The following is a 20,293-nucleotide window of genomic DNA, read 5'->3' on the forward strand; positions in this document are numbered from 1 at the left end:
GGCTTGCTTTTTGTACCAATTGCTGACATCAAGGTGTTTGCTCACCCTTTCCTGTGTTACCTATACTTTTCAACCTCCTTCAGCAGAGGTCTGGATTATGGTGAAAAATAGTATTTTGTAGCTGAGAATTTGCTCTATGAGTATTATTGTGCTCTTTGTATCTATTGCAATTTCCATGGAAATAAATAGGAAGTATTACTTTTGAAGTGAGCTATGCATTGTTGAGAAGTAAGGATTTGCATGGGCACTTTAATGAACACGTATAGGAACTTGTCTTTAGTTGGTGCCACAAGACGACATGAAAAAGTCTGACAGGTTCAATATGATAAAGAATTAAGAAAAGCCAAGTTCTGATTTCATTTGCACGTTTTTATTTCCACAGTCTGAAATGAATTGCAGTGGTCATATTAACAGAATCAAAGAATTATGGGGGTTGGATGTAGCCTCTGGGCATCATCCAATCCAATCCCCTGCTAAAGCAGTTCCCTATAGCAAGTTGCGTAGGAAAGCATCCAGGTGCATTTTGAATGTCACCAGAGAAAGAAAATCCACAGCAGCTCTGGGCAGTCTGTTCCAGTGCTCTGTCATCCCCAACGTAACGTTTTTCCTCATGATCAGATGGAAATTCCCATGTTCCAATTTGTGTCTATTTTCCCTTGTTCTGTCCCTGGGCACCATTGAAATGTGGCTGGCCTTATCTACTTGATATCCATCCTTTAAATTTTTACAGTGATAAGATCTTATCAGTCTTCTCCAGACCAAAGAATCCCAGGTTTCTTAGCCTTTCCTCATAAGGGAGATGCTCCAGGTCTCTGATCATCTTTGTGGCCTTCTACTGGACTCTCTCTCCAGTAACTCCTAGTTTTTTTTGAACACGGAAAACCATAACTGGACACAGTATTCTAAATGTGACCTCAACAGGGCAGAGTAGGAGGGAAGGATCACCTTTCTTGACCTGCTAGGCACACTCTTTTTAATGCTCCCTAGGATCCCATTGGCCTTCAGGGCCATAAGAGCACACTGCTGGCTCATGGCCATTTTGTTGCCCATCAGGACACCCAGGTCCTTCTTTGCAAAGCTCCTCTCCAGCAGGTCATCCCCCATCCTGTACAGGTGTATGCAGTTATTCCTCCTCATCTATAGGACTCTGTCCCTGTCCTTGATGAACCTCATCAGGTTCGTCTCCACCCAGCTCTCCAATCTGCCCAGCTCTTGCTGAATGGCCTTCTAGTGTATCAGCCACACCTCACAGCTTTGTATCATCAGCAAACTTGCCAAGGGTGCATCCTATCCTCTCATCCAGGTCACTGATATTCCTGTCTAGTCAAAACATATTGAAAAATGAAGACATGTATCTGCCTCCATGACTTTTGAGATTTTTCATCTGGTTTATGTACTTCACTAGATTTGTGGTCACATATAACTATGCAAAAAGATTCAACAGTGCAAACCTTACTAAATGTGTTCTGAGTTAACTCATTATATACATTTATCTCTAAGATAAGGGAGGTAAAACCCAAACATAGCTGTCCTACTTATCCAGGCTATGACATTTACTTTGTAGGAAGAGCAACTCAAACTATATGATTCAGATAAATAGCAGCCAAATGGCAGAGTATGGGGTGGTTTTTTTTTATCTTTTTAAATTGCTGAAATGAATGGGCTATCATAAAGAGTTTAAGTAAGCACTAATATTTCTGCCTTACTCATCCCATCACAGTGAGCATATATTTCTCTGAATTTTGGATTAAGTGTACAAACTAAACCAGGGCACCAATAATACAGAAACATGTAACCAATGCCAACTCAGTGACTGCCACTTAATGTAAGGTGTTACTGAGTCCTCACTCTGTGCTAGCAGATGAAGCCGTTACACTTGCAGGGGAAGCTAATGATTCACTATAGTGGAAAAGCTGCCATTGCTTGAACCAGTGATTGAGCACCTGGTAGGAAGGCAGTGTCAGCCCAGGGGAGCTCAGGTGCAAGCAATGAAGCTGAGTGACCAGAAGGGGTGAAACCAGGATGCACCCCTTCCCAGACCTTATTTAAGAGCTGGCAGTGGAGGTAAAGGTATCTTATTTGCTGATCCCTATTTCTGTGAGGATGATCTAAGCCTTCTGAAGGTAAGGAGTTTGTTTGTTTGGTTTTGGTGTTTCTCTCCCTTTCCTTATTTCTGTACCTGCTGTTTTTTGCATCTGAGTGAATACTTGCTCATTGCAGCCTGGCATCTAGCTGTTCTGCTCTCTTGTTGAGCTTTCCATTGCATTACATTCACATAATAATCCTTTCTCCAGAGATAAGGTTGTTTTTTGTTGTTTCTATTTACTCTGAACAGGCCAAGGACTTCATGCATCTGATCATGTGTACTGGGCCAGCAGCTTTCTTTGGAGCTAGCCTTCTAGTCACAGTGACAGTTACTTTTGTACTCTGAAATACAAAATGATGTGCAGACATCTCTGTTTGAAACATGACTTGAAGATAAACTCTTTATTTGGTGCTTAATAGAAAAAATTGCTATGCAGTTTACAATTGCATAAATGATTGTGCCCTGCTTAGAACTGAGGCTGTACAGGTAAACACGAGAAACAGTATCCACAATGTACACAACACAGGAAAGTAACTTTCAGAAATAAATAGAATATTAATGGCATTTAGTGGCTTCCAGGCATGAGGTGATTGTACAATGTAAGGATTTATGTGTAAACAGGTAGTGTATATCAGAGCTCAACAAATGTTGGATTCTGTACATAAAGAAACATGGCCCATTTGTTGCAGGCTATGGGCAGTCATCTTCTGGGAAGCTGAAAAGTTTTTTTGAGGCTCACTTAGCATCTAGCCAGAAGCTATCCCTATTGAAAATACCTGAACTTGCAGAAATGTTCATATTTTTCGATAACTAAAATGACATGAAATTCCATATTTGAAAAATTTTCTTTAGATATATCACCTAAATACATTAGCTTCTCTTCTTCATCATTTAAAACTTGTTTTGTAAGTTTTCTGGCTAATGTCTGGAAGGGGTTACTTTTGTTTAAATAGCTTAATCCTTTGTCTATTAATAGATGTCTCCAAACAAATGTTATCTGACCTTCTATTCTGTGACAGAACTGGATAAACTCAGCTGTTCTGGAGGAAGTCTTTTGGTACCTGTGAGTTTTAATAGAAGTTTATAAGTTTGTTTATTTCAATATTAATGTATATTTGAAGAGCAAGACTTTATGGAAGAGAGAGCTTTCCAACTACATCCTAGATCACACATATAAGGAATGACTGTACTGCATTGTGTGCTGTCAGGCTTCTCTGTAAATACAGAGAAATCTGTACAAAGAGAGGTAGTGATCTGACATCCTAAAAGCTCAAGTTTCTTCCAAGAATGTTTCCATTGCTAGCCCAACTTCAAAAGAAGACTGCCTGCGGTTAAAACTTTTTTGATTACTTCCTAGTGAGTACAGGAACTTTGAATCTCTGGGGGGGGGAGGAAGGGAGGAAGGGAAGTTAAGAATCCATTTTCTGTCTGATAATTTTAATGTGAAATGCAGAATCATGGTGACAGTTACTGAGAACTCAAGACAGGAACCGTAACATTCTATATCAAAATTCAACTTACTCATAAGCAAAGCATTTGCTGATTGCAGTAGAAACTGTTTTGCAAATGATGGGTTATTTTTCATGGAGAAGTATATCTGCCAAAGAAAAGCATGCTTTGTGTTGGGTTATGGCGAATAAAGAAAAGGAAAGGATGGTCAGCATTGAAATCCTCTTCTATAATCATGCAAAGCATCGCAATGCCAGCAGTAGCAGCTGCAGCTTCTGTGCCCTCCTCATTCACTTCTACAAAAGCCTTGTGAACAATTTTAGAGAGGAAAAGGTCGTGTGCCCCTGACATTCCTGACAAGTCAGCCTTGGCACTGTCAAATATGTCCAACAAGCCCATAGCTGCTAAATCTGATTTAAGGTCATAGCTTTCTTCTAGCTCAAATTTTGGCAAATGCACATGGACATCAGTAGAATATAGATGCTCTGGACACGTCCACTCCTGGAGCTTCTCAAAGGTGAGCTGCTGCTCCAGCTAGAATTAAAAACACAGAATTACACCTCATCAGTATAGAAGTGTATTACTTCAGTAACATTTAGAGGGTTGAATAGAGTACCATACAACTATAAAACAATTATACAAAAATGATTACCCTGTTTTTGATAGCTCAGTAGAGATTTAATGACTGCTACTGAAATTTAGTGAAGTTGCTGCAGTTTCAGTCAATGAGTAAAACAGATGCTTGCTTCTTGATGCTAGATAGAGAATACAAAAAAAAAAAATGCACTGATAGCTAAAACCAATTATTCTTCCTGTTATTCCAACTAAAGGGAATTAGGTAATTAAAAAATCATTAACAAAAATAATCACCAGAGAGATTGAATATGCTGATATATTCCTGATTCCTGTTTATTTAGTAGAAAAATTTGCCTACTTTAAGTCTAAGAAAATAAAGACTTTCAAAGGTGATGAAAGTTCCACCATGAGAACAACAACAAGAAAAAAGCAGTTTCTTTTTCATCTCCTTCAGAGTTCTGTTCAGCAAGCTAGAGGCCACAAGAAAAACAGAACACAACTCCTCTCTACAATGCAGTGTGTGTATTCTTGTGGCATTAGCAGAGCATTATCTAAAAGACATGCTTGATGGATATGGGATTCTAAGAACATTGGTTCATTAAGACTTCAATTTTCAGTGGCTGAATGTTTCAACTAAATAACTGCATTAGCTTAGATGAGTCACCTTTTCCAGTCCAGTGGAGTCATCTTCAATATTATCAGGCAACAGGATGACCATGCTAAATTCTCTTTCCTCATAGGGCAGCTCCAAAACACGGGTTTTCATGTCGGAGATGTACCCAAAACGGAACTTCTTTTTCTGATACATCATTTTCACTGTCTTTCTTTCATTCTGAGTAGTTAAAAGGTATGGGAAATGTTAAAAGACCAAAGGTAAACATAAGAATTGTGTTCTTGCAGAAACCCCTACTGCACTATATCAGGTGATTATAAAACCATCCCCCATCAGATTCCTGACTGGCAGCTTAATAACAGATTTTTCTAAGGATAGAATGAATTTTAATATTTCATTCTTCCTTGTCTTCTATAGCACAGTCACTGCAGAGATTAAAATAGGATTTGTTTGAGTTGCTGTACCTTTATATTTCTCTAACAGCAGAAATAACCAAAGATCACCCCTGGTCAGTAAATCAGATGACTGAATACATTGTAGAGCTGTTCCACAAAACATAGAACAAGAAAATGGAGCTCAAATGAAATGTGCATCCATCTTAATACAGTTCATACCAGCCTAAGGACAGAAACTCAGCCATACAAAGTCGGGGTCCAAGGCTGTATATTAGGATCACCTCTGACACTTCTAGTAAGTGACAGAAGAAATTACTGAAAATACTGAAGTTCATAAAGGAACTCTTTTGTAAACTGAAAGCATTCACAAAAAAGTCTATGCTTGCATTCTTTTATTATTGTAAGTGAAGCATCAGGTTAAGACTTTTTTTTTTTAAACTTGTTTTGTTAGGTATATACTACCAAAACATGTCTGTTGTACCTTATTCAACCAAAATGGCATGTCAACAGTGTTGGCTTCTTCAAATTTCTCTGCCCAGTTCCCTTTGAAATAAATAGCGTTTACCAGTACCAACTTGGTCATGCTATTAACTGAGCCTTCAGACAGCAGATCTGGGATTTTACCTTCAGAGGGCACAAAAAAAAAAAAAGGGAGGTCACAACAAAACCTTGTAACATGTTGATTGCATATGAATTATCCACAGAGATACTGATGCCATAGAAATATACAATTCTAGTCCATTCCTCTGATAAAAAATGGTCTTTTTTCAGTACCTGTCACTTTACTTCATCTTACTTGTTAATTGTATATCAAAAGTTATAGCATATACTGTAACTTGATGAAAATGTAATATCTGTAGTTATTACTGTCACATATGACTTGTCATCTCTGGTGGTTTGGATCTAGCTACCCAGATAAAAAGGACACAGGGCAGCCTAAGCTGCAGAGAGCTGCAGCACATCACTTCAGGGTGGCATCCCCCTGCCACACCTGCAGCCAGCTAAGCAAAAACTAGAAAATACCCAGGTTTAGGATTATCAGATTAAGAAAGATATAAAACCAGGCTGTCACTTTAGGTAGTCAAAGACTTCCATTTCATGAGTACAAATCTATGTCTGTGTACCTAGCCTGCATGGGTTGGACTGAAAACAAGCAATGGATTTAAATGGGGGGGAGGAGGGGGGGGAAATGACTAATTATGAGGGTGGATAGTGATAGGACAAGGGGGAATGGTTTCAAACTAGGATGGCAAGGTTTAGGTTAGAATTAGGAGGAAGTTTTTCACTCAGAGGGTGGTGAGGCACTGGAACAGGTTGCCCAAGGAGGGTGTGGATGCCCCATCCCTGGAGGCATTCAAGGCCAGGCTGGATGTGGCTCTGGGCAGCCTGGTCTGGTGGTTGGTGACCCTGCGCATAGCAGGGAGGTTGAAACTAAATGGTCATTGTGGTCCTTTTCAACCCGGGCCATTCTATGGTTTATATAGCTGTTGAAATGTCTTGCTTAGGTATTCTTTGGTTCTGTCAACCAATCACTTGAATATCCTCGGAGAAAATGAGTTTTCTCCATTTCCAGGTGGCAGGAAATAAAGGCTGTTCCTGCTCCTGAGGTATGCAAAACAGCCAGTTACTTCATTAATGAAAAATAGTTCACCTTCAGTTTTCTCCTCTACCCACTGGTTAATTTCCTTCCGGGCTTCACCATAAGCCTGAAGAAAATCAACTGCAGCCAAATCAGCTCCATATAACTTCTGAGTATTAGTCAGGAAGTCCTAGATTTTGGAACATTAAGAACAGCTGTCATTGCACATAGATAAGAAAACATATCTTTACATTGTAGATAACACACACAGATTATCACCCGCTCTGAGGTGGGGCTCTAGTAGTGCATTGTCTGTTTGGGTGTGGTTTTTTGTTTTCGCTGTTTCTCTTTGAAACACCCGTGAGTAAACCTCACTGTACATCTGCCACGTATACATCTGAGGGAGTGCTTATGCAGGTGCTCCAGCACTCCTGTCATTCTCCTGAAACAGGCTCAAGAATGACTAAGAAAATAAAAACTCCCAGAAAGAGCTGGAGAGGAATAAAAATAGCAATACCTAAATACGCACGGAGGTATGGTTCCCTTGTTAAGAGGTGTGCTGTTTAGGCATGCTGGGAATCTTCTCCCAGACTTAACATATTTTTGAAAACAGTTATGTAATACTAGACCAATGAAAATCCTAAGAAACAACAGACAGAGAAATGGGATGTTGTTATATATACTCTAAACTAACAATCTATATGGCTTGCTTTTTCTCTTGAGGCCCAGAGCAATGGAACTGAACAAGCAAAGAAAGGGATTTGTTGTGTAACATCCTCTAGGTGTTTCCTATAGGCATCTGCACATCCTAAGGACACAGAAGTGCATATGCATGTGTATGACACTTGTGCAGACTGCCTGGTAACTTTTAGAAAGATGTCTAGACATGTTTTTACCTCAAATACTCAAATGGCTGTATTCCTATAAAGACAGAAACACCTGAGCTATGCTGCTTATTGATGCAGAAAGATAATTTTGATATCTGGACTTGCTAGCTTGATATTTTTGCTATGAGGCACACTCTGGAGACAGGAGAGCAACAGATAATGAAGTTTCAAAGCCTCCCCCCATGTTCCACCACACAGCTATGTTCTGTGTACCCATACCGGCAGAAAGCTGTAGGACTTCTCTCCAAAAAGCCGATTGGCAATCCGTAGGAGACAGGAAGAATCCCTTGTGTTTATGTCTGCAGTCAGAGCCCGGAATCTTGAGTGTATATCTTCAACTTCATCAAAATGAAATGTCTGAAATGAAAGAGGTAAGCCAACTGCTGCTACTGCTGTTTTTAAAGAATGTGAAGCATATCTGTATGGTGCCTTTGGAAAAGCAGAAGGAAGCTAGAAACTGTAAACTTCAAAGAACAAGTGAAATTGACCCTTAGTGCTGTGCCAGCCATGTCACTTGTATTAGGCTACTGCTTTACATTTAGCCACAGCTGTAGCAATGGATTGTGATCCAGAGTCCTATGGAAGTGCTGTTTGCATGTGTCTCCTCCATGGAGCTTGTCTGAGCATTTGGGGAAGATGAGGTGTTAAGAAAATTGAAGAGCTATAATCTTTGGTGGTTCTATGAAAATATAGGTGGTTTCATAGACAACTATCACCTTAAAATTAAAATCTGCTATAATATGGAAGTGTGCATACAAATACCTGTAGGGAAACTGACTAGTCAAGGTGTGCAGGTAGGGCAGCAAGATCCACCATGGGGTGGATCACCATGGTGGGTGGTGTTTTGTGGAGCTGGGAGCTGGATCCACACGGGTCCCCTCCACCATGGGATATTCTATGATTCCAACTTAAGGTAGGATTATGATCCCAGAAACAAACCTCTACATGCTTACAAACTCCCTTCATGCTCATCAGTCACTATCTCATTAATTGATGAGAATGTCAGTTAATTAAACATCATGCTGTGGGAATGTGCATTATAGAAGGTTACTGTGCTGGAACACTTTCTGTCTCCAACTCCCCTATGCTTCTCTTGCGTTATTTCTGCTTTTAGTACATTCTTTCTGGGTGGGGCTGACAGTTGAGTTGTAAGGAATATACGTTCAAAGTCTGTTTCTACAAGCAGTGATTCAGTTTTATTGTCTTTTCACTAAGAATGGCAGCAGTTAATGGTCTAAACAAGTTCTTCCTAAAGTTCGGAATACAAAGGTGAGCTTATTCATAGGGCAGAAAAGTTAGTAGGAACTACAGTGACAATTCTTATTTACTTCCCTTTGCACTAGCAGGTGTTTGCCTTGCAAAGAAAAAAGAGGCAGAGTCTCTTTTGAACAGGAATCTGAGAGGAAATTAGCACACTGCTACCTGCACTAGAATTTGCAGTTTGCAATTGCTGTTGTGAAACCACCAGCTCTAGAAGGCTAACTTCAAGTACAGAAACTACTTACCCCAGCTTTCAACCAGGCTGGGGAGTGTGAAAGGATTGATGAGCTGGGTCCACAACAAAGCCCCCAGTAAAGGAGCCACACCATTTTCTTTTAACCTCTGCTGCTTGACCTAAGGATACTGTGAGAATAGACAACGTGAGTTCTGCTCCTCAGAAATACTGTATGCTTGGCTGCTACAACACAGGGTCTTGGGTAATGTCGTCATGTATTATAACAATTGTCATGCTTAGAATAATGCAGCTCTATATTTTATTTTTTACTTGTAAGATATACTTAGCATTGTTATGCATAGAATTACTAAATACCTGTTGCAAAACAATAGTTCTTTGTGGAAAAGGCTCATAGAATCATAGAAGGGGTTGGGCTGGAATGCGACTTGAAGCCCACCCAGTTCCACCCACCTGCCAACCTGGTCTTGAACGCCTCCAGGGATGGGGCACCACCTCACCACTTTCTCAGTGAAAAATTCCCCCCTAACAAATATCTAGCCTAAATCCTCACAAACTCTAGTAAAGACTTGCTGCTGGAAATGCTAATCAATTTAAATTAAGACTAATAAATCAGTGAAATTAGTTTCCAAATTCATCAGTTAACCCAAATGAAGCGAGGAAAAAGGGGCTACTAGTGAGCACAAGGAGTGCTCTGGAGTGCAGCAGGCAGGTAACAGCAGTGGGGAAGGGTCAGTGAGAGTGACAGAAACCTTGGCCCAAGCTCATACAAATAATGCCCTCCTCTCATTGTCTGATCTCTAAAACATAACTTCTCATTTTATTAAAATTAAAAATTACTGCTGACCTTCAACACCTGTGCCTCTGTATTACCTCTGGACCCGAGAAGGACCATGGCCAGAGCAGCAGAAATACTGAGAGGGGAGAAGAAAACATTTCCTGATGGGTTGGTCTCATTAATCCTTCTGAAGAGATCGAGTGCAAACCTGCTGTTGGCGTGGCTCAGGCTCTCCATGGCTGCAACTGGAAAATAAAGGTTTCAGTGTAGGCTTTAGAAAGCACTCCTCAATGCCCTACTGTAAGTTATAATGGCTGGATTCATTTGAGGCTGCAAAAAAAAAACAACAACAAGCACGCACTTACCTCCTGTGATGCTTTGCAGCTGCTAGGGAGGACCAAACCAGCAGGAGAGAAGGCAGCAGCAAGCTGGAGGTAGGGCCCCTGGGAGCTGTGAGGTATCTGGCAGTGGGGTGAAAGGTGCAACACTGGGGCGGGCAGATGGTTACGCAAAGGCTGGTGGCAGGCAGTGCTGTAAAACCTTCCTGCTTGTGCAGCTGGGATCCCTCCTTTTTGTTTGCACTGAGATTTGCAGATATGGCTGCTTCTAGCTTCTCTCTTCTCAGGGTTTTGCTTTACGGCAGATGTTAATGTGATTACATTTTTTTTTATTTAGAAAAGGAACGAGAGGCATGCTTTTGCTTTCACTTATAGTGTGGCACTGTCAGTTCACTCCAGCAGCAGCCTCTAGAGGTAGAAAGGGGCAGAAAAATTGTTTTTCACCCTGCTACCACCCCAGTCCCAAAGGACCAGGAGCAGAGGCTGCCCACTTCCCTTCCACCCACTGCTGCTCTCTCAGCCCTGACTGAGCATTAGTCTGACAGGGAGCACACTGGCAGTTTCCCTGCCCCAGATGGTGAGTATTGGGCACAGGGCCAAGGAGCTGTACCCAAAGCAGCAGTATCCTGTCTAGAAACAAACACTTAGCTTGTTCAGACTGGACAGTGCTCTAGAGAGACCTCACTGTGGCCTTTCAATACCTAAAGGAAGCTTATAAATAAGGAGGAAGAGTGACTTCTATAAGAGGGAATGGTTTTAAACTAAAAGGGAGGAGACTTTGATTAGATGGCAGGGGGATGTTTTTCACTCAGAGGGTGGTGATGCTCTGGCACAGGCTGCCCATGGAAGCTGTGAGTGCTCCATCCTTGGAGATGGTGAAGGCCAGAAGGAGCCCTGCCCACAGCAAGGGATTGGAACTAGATAATCTTTAAAATCCCTTCTACCCCAAGCCATTCTGTGATTCTATGACTCTGAGCCTTTGCCTTAAAGACTCCTTGTTATGAATCCTTCAAAGGTAAATACCTAAACTCCACTATAATCCAGGTAAGCACCTTGATCTTGCAGCATTCAGAAAAGTCTATGTTAAGCAATGAATTCTGAGAAAGCTACACAAAATCTAATTGCCTTGCACCATTAAGTGCTTGTGTTCTTCAAACTTGACATGAAAAAAAAATTGCAAGATTTATGGTCAAAAAAGAAACAGATTCCCATAGCACTTACAACAAGTTTGTTTATTCAAGAACAGCAAAACTAATCACTGTTAAGAAACCTTTGGCATTCAGTTTAATGAGGATACTTAACAAACCCAGAATAGGTAAAAACATACAAAGATTGGAAAAAAAAAAATAAAGCTCTGTCACTTAAATACTGCATAGGTATTTGTTTTTTTTTTAAAGACTAATGAACTAGGTGATAGCTAATATTCTCAGTTGGCACATGTGGTGTTAAGATAAGAATCTTTACTCCATGAAAACCTGTAAGAGCATTTGTTACAGAACAACTTTTATTCCTATTCTTGCATAAGAGTTATCCAGTTATAATAAAACCTCTGTCTAGTGCAGATGCTTAGTAACTCTTACAAACAGCTTACCAAAGCCTCCTTTCATCTCCATTATCAAAACATTAGAGAAGAAAGAAAAAGTTAAAAATAAGTGGGAATAGGAAGAAAAATGGTGAGCTGAGCGTAAGTCATCCTCCACTGTAGTCAGAAATAAAGTCAACTTTTTTTATGTCACCTTGCTGTCTGGTGGCCACACAAAAATATGACAGGTGAAAATTCACTGAGCAAGTGGGATGTTCATGTTTCTTGTGCCAGCAAGAAAACAACTCTACGTAGGTGTGAAGTGTAAAGCAGCTGTTTTAAGTGGTAGCTGCTGTGTATGTGTAAGCAGCTTTGTTACTCTATGCAAGCCCAAAATGACAACCAGATAAGGAGATTCAGGCACAGGGGAAAGAAGTAGTTAGTGCAAAAGAGCAATTCTATCCTAAAAGAAATCATATTACTGTGTTAATGGCAGCTCTCCCCTCTCTTTAGGGAGAGCAAAATCTGCCACAGAACAAAATACTGGAAGTTTTGTTGTGCCGGATGAAGAACAGGAAAGGATGATCAGCAGTGAAGTTGGGAACGATCATAGCACAGCGGAGCAACATCACCCCTGCTGTGGCAGCTGCTGCTTCAGTGCCTTCTTCATTGACCTCCACAAAGGACTTGTGAACCACTTCAGACAGCACAAGCTCGTTACCAGAGGAGATTCCTGAGAAGTTTGCCATCCGTAAGTCAAATGCATCACGCATTCCCATGTTGCTCAGGATGGGTTTCAGATCATAATTTTCTTCTAGTTTAAACCTGGGTAAAGACAGCCTCACTTCTGTACTGTCCATCATTTCAGGATTAATCCACTCCATCAGCTTCTCATATGTAAGTTCTCTTTCCAGCTTAAAAACAAAAACAACAAAACATAGCCCAACGTTAGATAATTAAAATAAGAATAGTCACAGTTTTACACTAATCTCTATTTTTGCCTGTATATGTGTTTACATTACACATTATATGCATCTTTTTCAGGAGCTTACAGGGTCTCAAGCCAAAAACACAAGTTTTATTTCTTAGTAGAGGCTACTGCTTCAGCTGAGGTCAATTCTGTATGTTTTTTTGGGGCTGGTAGATACAGTAAAGTTTAGTTTATAAAACATTATCAGTTTGTAAAAACCTTGTTTTACATATGGGAAATAAAGGCACAGGAGAGCTGTTAACAAGGTCCCAAACAAACAATCCAGTTTTTCAGCCTTTCAGGATCTTTCAGCTGATGGGCTAGTGACAAAGCCTGCTTACAACACTCCTTAAAGTCAGCATTAGGAGAAGAAACAAAACTTTATTAACTCATTGGCCAGAGCATGATCTGTACCTTATCAACACAACAGAAGGGAGCCTGCAGTATTCTGTGAGCATGTTTCTAAGAAGAGAGACAGTGACAACCTGCCAGGTCTTCAGCAAGAACAAACTGCAGAACTTCTAATAAGGACTTCCTAAGAGCTGTCCCAAATTACCTCTCATTTGGTGCTCATCATACTATGGTTTCACCATAACTACAGCTAACCCCTGCTTCTGATGAGTAATGCCATTCTTTCAGAGCCTCTTAGTAATGGGACAGCACACAGCTTGGCCAGTAGTGATAAATGGCATGCCACTTTAGGGGCAGAAACACAAGGAGCATTTCAGTCAGTCTTGAGCATCAGTGATACAATAGCTCTGGAACTGAACTATAAGCCCATGCACAGTAGCAAATTCTCTTTCAAGGCAGGATACAAACTGCCTTTGCACTGAACTCAACAACTTACCTTTTCCAAGCCAGTAGACTCATCCTTAATTGCATCGGGGAGCAGAATGATCATACTGAGTTCATTACCAACGTAAGGGATCTCAAGGATTTTGGTCTCCAAGTCTCCAATATAGGTCATATTATATTTACCTTTTCTGAACATCATCTGCACAGGTTTGGTCTCATTCTAAAAACAGAGACACCAAGAGTTACTACTGGGCTGGCATGACAGTTGTAATATATGAAGCAGGCATCTGGTTACTTAGGGCTTTTTACTATTTGACTGCATAGAGAACTCAGTACACTGCATAACATAGTATAGCAGAGTCACTCTTCTGTAAAGCAAGAGATAAGAAGTAAGAATCCCTGAGATTTAATTGGTAACTGCTAATGTGGAAATATCTGTGAAATTTGCTTTAGGGTAAAGAAGCAAGAATACATACTTCCTCACTTCAGAAGTAGTGATAAGCTCTAAACAGAGTTGGTAATAATCAGAGCTTATGTTCCTTGCTTTAAATGAATTCAAAATAATTTCAGCTTTGATATTTTCATTTCACTTCATGTGGTTCTAAGTACTATGACATAAAGCAATAAAAATGCTAGGAAAGTTCTAGCATCACTTCAAATTGTTAAGAGGCACATGGAGGGATAAATCTTTCACCTTCGTACTATCCATTTCTCCCCCATCTCTCTCCATTTTTGCATGGAGCAAAAGTTACTTTTGTCTATATTATCTTCCTCCTTTTCAGTGGAACCTAATCCCTTCTTCCCTTTACCTTCACTATTTTTTTTAAAGGAAAGACTGAATTTCTGACTCAATTCAACAAACGACTGCCATGAACTGTGAAAACAATGTTAGAAATGATTTTGCAACAGCAATCAGTGACACATGAAAATGATGGATAAGCAAAGAAAAGGCCACATAGCATGCTAGCATCATCCAGTGAGTCACAACAAAGTGCAAAAGTCACAGATAAAATAGATGTCACAGAATGCTATTTGGTATGTTAAAGTAACTACTCCTGGACAGACTGTAAAATAACTAAAAACTTCAGGTTTGCACCTTGGATTTTTAATTGCTTATTTGAGCCTACTCTGACTTCCGTGGCTCAGTAGTGATTAGTCATTAATAGGATGAAAACAAAAATTTAAGCCACTTAGTTTTGTAAGGAAAGATGTTTGTGATTCTTAGCACATCTAAAAGTGTGTTACTTGATGAGCCAAAGCAGCATCCCTCAGTCTCACATCTTACATCATTTTCCAATAGCTATCTGAATCCCCAAAACTGCAGTCAAAAGTAAATGTGTGTCTGCAAAGGAAAAGGTAATCTCAAAGCTAGGCTGAGACTCATACTCAGAGAAATAGCATTGGATTTGCCTCCTGAGGAGGAAGAGGAAAAAGCCCTAGGCAAGAACGTAAGCTTGGGCTTTGTGTGACATCTCTGTGGGAAACTGATAATAAACCTCCCTTCCTAACAGGAAGAAGTCAGTCCAGTGGTTTCTAAAGTGCTACAGCATACAGCATGGTGAGAGCAATATTACTATTCCCTGCTTGAAAAGTGGTATTAGTAGTTTCAAGTACTCTTGGATATACATACTGAAGTTTGAAATTAGGCATGAGGGCTTCAATTTTGCATAGTGGTTATTTTAAGCAGGTGAGTTCTTTAAGCAATTCACATTATCAGTTCACCCTCATGACCTGGTTGGATATCCAGAGAGTGAAAGTGACCTCTAAGGGGCAGCCGTAACCCATTAATGGCTCATTGCCATTGCTTAAAAGCAAAAGGAAGTCAAGCATGGAGGCCTACAGAGGAGAGATTTTTTTTCTTCCTCTCATTTCATTTCTATCAATGTAGTGGTAGAAACACAGCAAAAAGAAAAGCATTCTGACTGAAGATGACTGCTGTGTTCAGGCACTTCTGCACACGTGGAAGTTCTGTTCTGCCTAGAACCTGTGAATGTTTTTTGCCCATGCAAATTTTACACTGAAATAGTTGAGTTCACCAACTTCTGTGAAACTGGTCATGACTCTCAAACAGTCTAACAGCTTCATACAAGCATCTTCTACAGTTCTAAGTTCATGTATCATGCCACCTTTCTCGAATGCAAACAAGAGGAGTAAAGGAAAAAGGAAAGAGTATAAAATAGATGTGTGATAGTAAAGCTTTTAGTAATTATGTGAAACTTAAACAGAGCGCGTTCATGTTAAGGGGATGGAATATAGGGAGCTCCATGCAGACTGCCTTAGGTAACTCTATTTGAACAGTTTTTTTCTTCTGTGTAACAAAGAACTTTGTGTTGTCAGCATATGTTAACATACCATACCTTGTTAATTTTAAATGGCATTTCATTTGTGCACTCTTTGTCAAACTTCTGTTCCCAGTTGCCTTTGAAGTAGATGGCATTCACCAACACAAGTCTGGTCATTGAGTTAATAATTCCCTCTGCCAACAGTTTTTGAATTTTACCTTTAGGAAACACAAATTGAACAGTGGTACATAAGCAACTGTTGTAATACGGAGTATCTAATATGTATTAACAATAGATTAGATAAGGGAAGTATGTCCCAACCAGAGACAGATCTCAACGGCTGAGGTTTTTGTTTGTTTTAAAAATGACAGTTTTTACACAGAGCTGTTGACAGAGCTGTTTATGCAAGCCCTGGCTTGACATTAAAGACAGCAGGGAGTTCTGCAGAACACTCACCTTCAGTCTTCTCTTCCACCCAGCCATTTATTTGCCTTCTGGAATCCTCTGAAGCATTTTTGAAGTCAGCCTGTTCTAGTCCAGCGTGGTAGAATTTCTGACTCGATTCTATAAATGACTGCCATAAACATTTGAAACAGCTTTTTAGCAATATATTTTACTGACATTCAGCCAAAGATGTTTTTTAAGTACACTGAGAAAAATCTATTTCCTCTTTTCCCTCAGCTCCATATAAAGCCATTCAGGTTTTGTCTGACATGTTTTTATCAGTTGTTTTACCACTTATTTGTGCTAGGAATTATCTTCCCCTTTACGTTACTAAGTCAAATGGCTTCTTTAATATACCAGAACTATATTCTACAGTACTCAACAGAGAAATGATTGTCTGGGTTGTTTTTGTTTCTTCTGTTTGTTCTTTTTGCTTGAGTGAGAGAACATACACTGTTGTAAGCTTGTCCCTATACAAACTTCATTGCTAAAACTCCCAGGCTAACAGAAACTATCTAGATTGCAGGGAAAACAATTTGTTTTATTAAAGTGAAAAGAAATACATACATATTCTCTGATTTAATATAGGGACATCTTATTCACAGATGAAACCTTTAGAGTATAATCCATGTAATTTTAATCTAATAGTGGAATGAAACCAGCATTTTTCATTATAAACAGACTATAAATTAGTAAGAATAACAAGAGAGCACCAAAGTTACAGTGTATCAGCATTTGTTTTCCTGCTTCTTAGACATACAACTCTGTAACGCTCTCTCTCAAAAAAAATTAGATCCATACCTCTATATCTAGGGAAGCATCTAAAGAAAAACGAATAACAATACTTATGACCCTCTTGTGTATACATACTTATAAGTAAAATATTAAGAGTCATGAACTCCTTTCAGCACGTTCTCTGGATTACTTAATTAACAGAAAATAAACTACAAAATTCTGTACATGCTGGACAGCAGTAACAGTTATTTTTCATCATACTTACAGGTTATAAAAGGCAAGGAGATTTGTCAATCATTTGACCCTAGAACCCACCAAAAATGGATAATGAAACCCAGAAGATTTAGAGTGATGAATTTCACAGTTTTGCACCAGTTGTGCATTCATATAATCTAGAAGTAGCTTCTCCATGCAGTTCATATCCTGCCTTTTGCATAGATTGTCAGTTTCGTAGGTCTCAGCCTAGAAAAATTTGGAAAGTAAAACCCAAAGCCTTCATCTAATCTAGGGAAATAGCTAACAAGTACATTATATTTCACAAGACCCAAATTTAACGTAACTTACTGAGAGAAACTCAAATGTCTTTTCTCCATAAAGTCGATTAGCAGTTCTGAGGATGTATTTGGTGTCAGGGTTGTTAATTTCAGAGAGAAGCGATTGATACCCATTGTGAGCATCCTCAGCTTTGTTCAAAGAAAGCACCTGCAGAGACACAATTACCTTCTGTGGAGTCCATGTCATCTTAATGCCTCTTAACGACGTATAAAAGGAAGATCTCCATATCACAAACAAAAACCCACACACCCCAAAAATCAGGAATCTCTTAATTTCACACTGCAGGAAGTCCTCCTGTACATAAATTCTGTAGGAACAAGTTCTGCTTATGTACATACCTAAGGAAGACCTCTGAGGCCAGAATGACTGTAACAATTTAGCAATTAGAGATCACAGACTGCAACACAAATCTCAGATCTGTAGTTTATATATTATCAAATAGATGATACATGCATCAAATCCAATACATTAAGTTTGGATACATACCTTTGCTATTTGGGCTTCAGTGTTACCTTTTGAACCCAACAAAATCATAGACAAAGCAGAAGAAATACTAAAAGGAGAAAAGAATAGATTCTTTGTGTTGCTTTTCTCATGCAGCTCTCTTAAGAGGTCGAGAGCAAAAGTGGAATTTGCTGTACTGAGGCTATCCATCATTCAAAGCCTAGGAGAAAAAAAAAAAACAAAACAAGATTGGCTTAAATTTATTTGATCACAAACTGACAAACTATTTCCATCTTTTACATTTCACAATATAAACCATACAGCAAATATCTTGATTTGGGTAGAAAGTTATGAAAAACTGGTTTGGTGGAATACATATTTTAAATTCCATACAACGTACTTGAAGGAGTTACTGCTTTTATGTTTTAAAAATATATATGTAGCAAGAGTAATTCCCATTGGCACAGATAATTATCAAGATAGGAAGAGACCACTAAGATCTTCTAGTCCAACTGTCAACCCATCCCCACCACGTCTGCTAACCCACATTCCTCAGTGCCCTATCTATGCATTTCTTAAACACCTCCAGAGACGTGACTCCACCACCTTCCTGGTGGTGCCTGTTTTCAGTGCCTCATTACTCTGAGAAGTTTTTCATAACATCCCATCTGAACCTTCTTTGGCACAACTTGAAATTGTTGTCTCTCATCCTATTGCTACTACCTGGGAGAAGAGGCCAACCCCCACCTTACTACAACCTTCTTTCAGATCATTGTAAGAGTGATAAGATCTCCCCTGTGCCTCCTCTTCTCCAGGCTGTACAATCCCAGCTCCCTCAGCCACTCATCGTAAGACCTGTGCTCCAGACCCTGCACAGCTTCATTCTCCTCCTCTGGAGGCACTCTGGGGCCTCAATGTCTTTCTGGTAGTGAGAAAAGTCATTGGTCTTCTTCACAGAATAAATAATATTACATCTTTTGAGATGAGCGTACTAGGATGTGACAGAACAAGTCTCCTTTGACTCCACAAAGACAATTACTTGCCTTACAGGAAAACCAAAGCAGAAAGGCATCACAACAGCAGAATTATAAACTCACCTTCTCAAAGTTTGCGTATTTTCAGTATTCCCTTCAAGCTTACTTCACTCGTATTCTAGACCTAGCAGCCAGTCTGCCAGAAGCCAACTGAATGATCTACAGGATTTAAATGAAATTTATCTGGTTAGCATGAGAGATTACTGCTGTTTCCTGATGTGCTACAAAACCAAAGTCCACTGCAGTTTGCCTTTTATTGTCTACATCATGGAAACAGACGCAATAAAGTAAACTATTTATTGGGAACTTCATGGCACATACGCAGCTCAGTGCTTGTCAGACTTCACATACGTCAGCTGGCAGGTAGCTAGCTAGCCCAAAGGTATACTACATACCTGCAGGAAGGAGCAATGAGTGCCAGAAAGCAGAGTAAATTACAGATAAGTGCCAGCAGACACCGCAGGATATCAACTAGTAGTAAAGGTGGTGTGTTTTTCCCCCCTAAGGCAGTGCCTGGTGTTAGTACGTTGCTACAAAACACAGAGCCAACACCTACTTCATATTAATGATTCATCACCTCAAACAAGAGGTAGCAGCAAGTTTCTGCAGGCACGTTTCCTCTAAGACAAATTCTTGGTAGGAGCTACACTATATTCAACAGCTGCAGCTGTACTCATCTTTCTCTCTACCCATAACCATAAAAACACCGATAAAAAGACAATTCGGACTGAAACAACCTTCCCATTCTGCCTGAAACAGGAGCGATTTAATGCCGAGCACCTTACAAGGTGGGCGCAGCACAACTGGCCACGCTCTCCCTGCGGCTCAGGACCAGGCTGAAGCTCGCACCTCTCCATCGATTTCCGCCTGTCTGCCACGAAACCCACAGCGACAGCGCTGGATGACAGGGCTGGATGACAGCGCCGCGGGGCCCCTCCCGCCGCCAGCACTCGGCCAACGCCCGGAGCCTCGCCCGCTAAAGCCGCTCGGAGCGCCGCCGCAAGGGAAACGCCGCCATCTCCCCTCAAAAAACCAACGCGTGCTTCCCGCAGAAAACAACAGCGCACACGCTCCGCACTCACCCAACCGAACGCAAGCGTTGTCCCGACCTCTGCCCCGCCCGTCTCCCGGAAGTTTTTGCCCAGCCACGGGCCGCCCATCGTGGGGGAGCGGGTTGGGGTTCAGCAGCGGACAGCAGCCCTCAGCTCTCCGCCCTCCTCGTGGCGGTGGGAGGCGGCCATCTTGCCGCGGAGCCTTCCGTCCCTCTATGGTCCTCTCTTCCCTGCCTGATTTCCTCCTTCTGCCTCCCCCTCCTGGTAGAGCCGACAAAAAGCACCATCAAGCTGCGAGGGGTCGTT

General features: G+C 40.6%; 2 protein-coding genes across 6 annotated transcripts; both read right to left on the reverse strand.

Annotated features, from left to right (window-relative positions):
* Positions 1-2,464: 2,464 nt before the first annotated feature.
* Positions 2,465-10,620, reverse strand: LOC116226402 (leukocyte elastase inhibitor-like). Of its 2 annotated transcripts, XM_031589281.2 has the most exons (7): positions 10,182-10,620; positions 9,886-10,061; positions 7,805-7,942; positions 6,771-6,888; positions 5,601-5,743; positions 4,776-4,943; positions 2,465-4,069 (listed from the first exon to the last, which is right to left on the reverse strand). In XM_031589281.2, the coding sequence occupies exons 2-7, from the start codon at positions 10,051-10,053 to the stop codon at positions 3,668-3,670; spliced, it is 1,137 nt and encodes a 378-aa protein (XP_031445141.1). In that variant the 5' UTR covers positions 10,054-10,061; positions 10,182-10,620; the 3' UTR covers positions 2,465-3,667. The 2 variants fall into 2 exon arrangements, with proteins under 2 accessions (XP_031445141.1, XP_089993148.1); XM_090137022.1 differs by lacking the exon at positions 10,182-10,620 and having other exon boundaries at positions 9,912-9,994.
* A 723-nt stretch (positions 10,621-11,343) lies between these two features.
* Positions 11,344-20,257, reverse strand: LOC116226401 (serpin B6-like). Of its 4 annotated transcripts, none has more exons than XM_090137020.1 (8): positions 20,182-20,257; positions 18,999-19,094; positions 17,944-18,121; positions 17,467-17,604; positions 16,180-16,297; positions 15,799-15,941; positions 13,494-13,661; positions 11,344-12,590 (listed from the first exon to the last, which is right to left on the reverse strand). In XM_090137020.1, exons 3-8 carry the CDS (start codon positions 18,112-18,114, stop codon positions 12,186-12,188), a joined length of 1,143 nt encoding a protein of 380 aa, XP_089993146.1. In that variant the 5' UTR covers positions 18,115-18,121; positions 18,999-19,094; positions 20,182-20,257; the 3' UTR covers positions 11,344-12,185. The 4 variants fall into 4 exon arrangements, with proteins under 4 accessions (XP_089993146.1, XP_031445138.2, XP_031445139.2 ...); XM_031589278.2 differs by having other exon boundaries at positions 20,018-20,220; XM_031589279.2 differs by lacking the exon at positions 20,182-20,257 and adding an exon at positions 19,785-20,001.
* Positions 20,258-20,293: the final 36 nt, after the last annotated feature.

Source organism: Phasianus colchicus, chromosome 3 (assembly GCF_987193195.1).
Source record: "Phasianus colchicus chromosome 3, bPhaCol1.hap1.1, whole genome shotgun sequence".
NCBI classification, from domain to species: Eukaryota; Metazoa; Chordata; class Aves; order Galliformes; family Phasianidae; genus Phasianus; species Phasianus colchicus.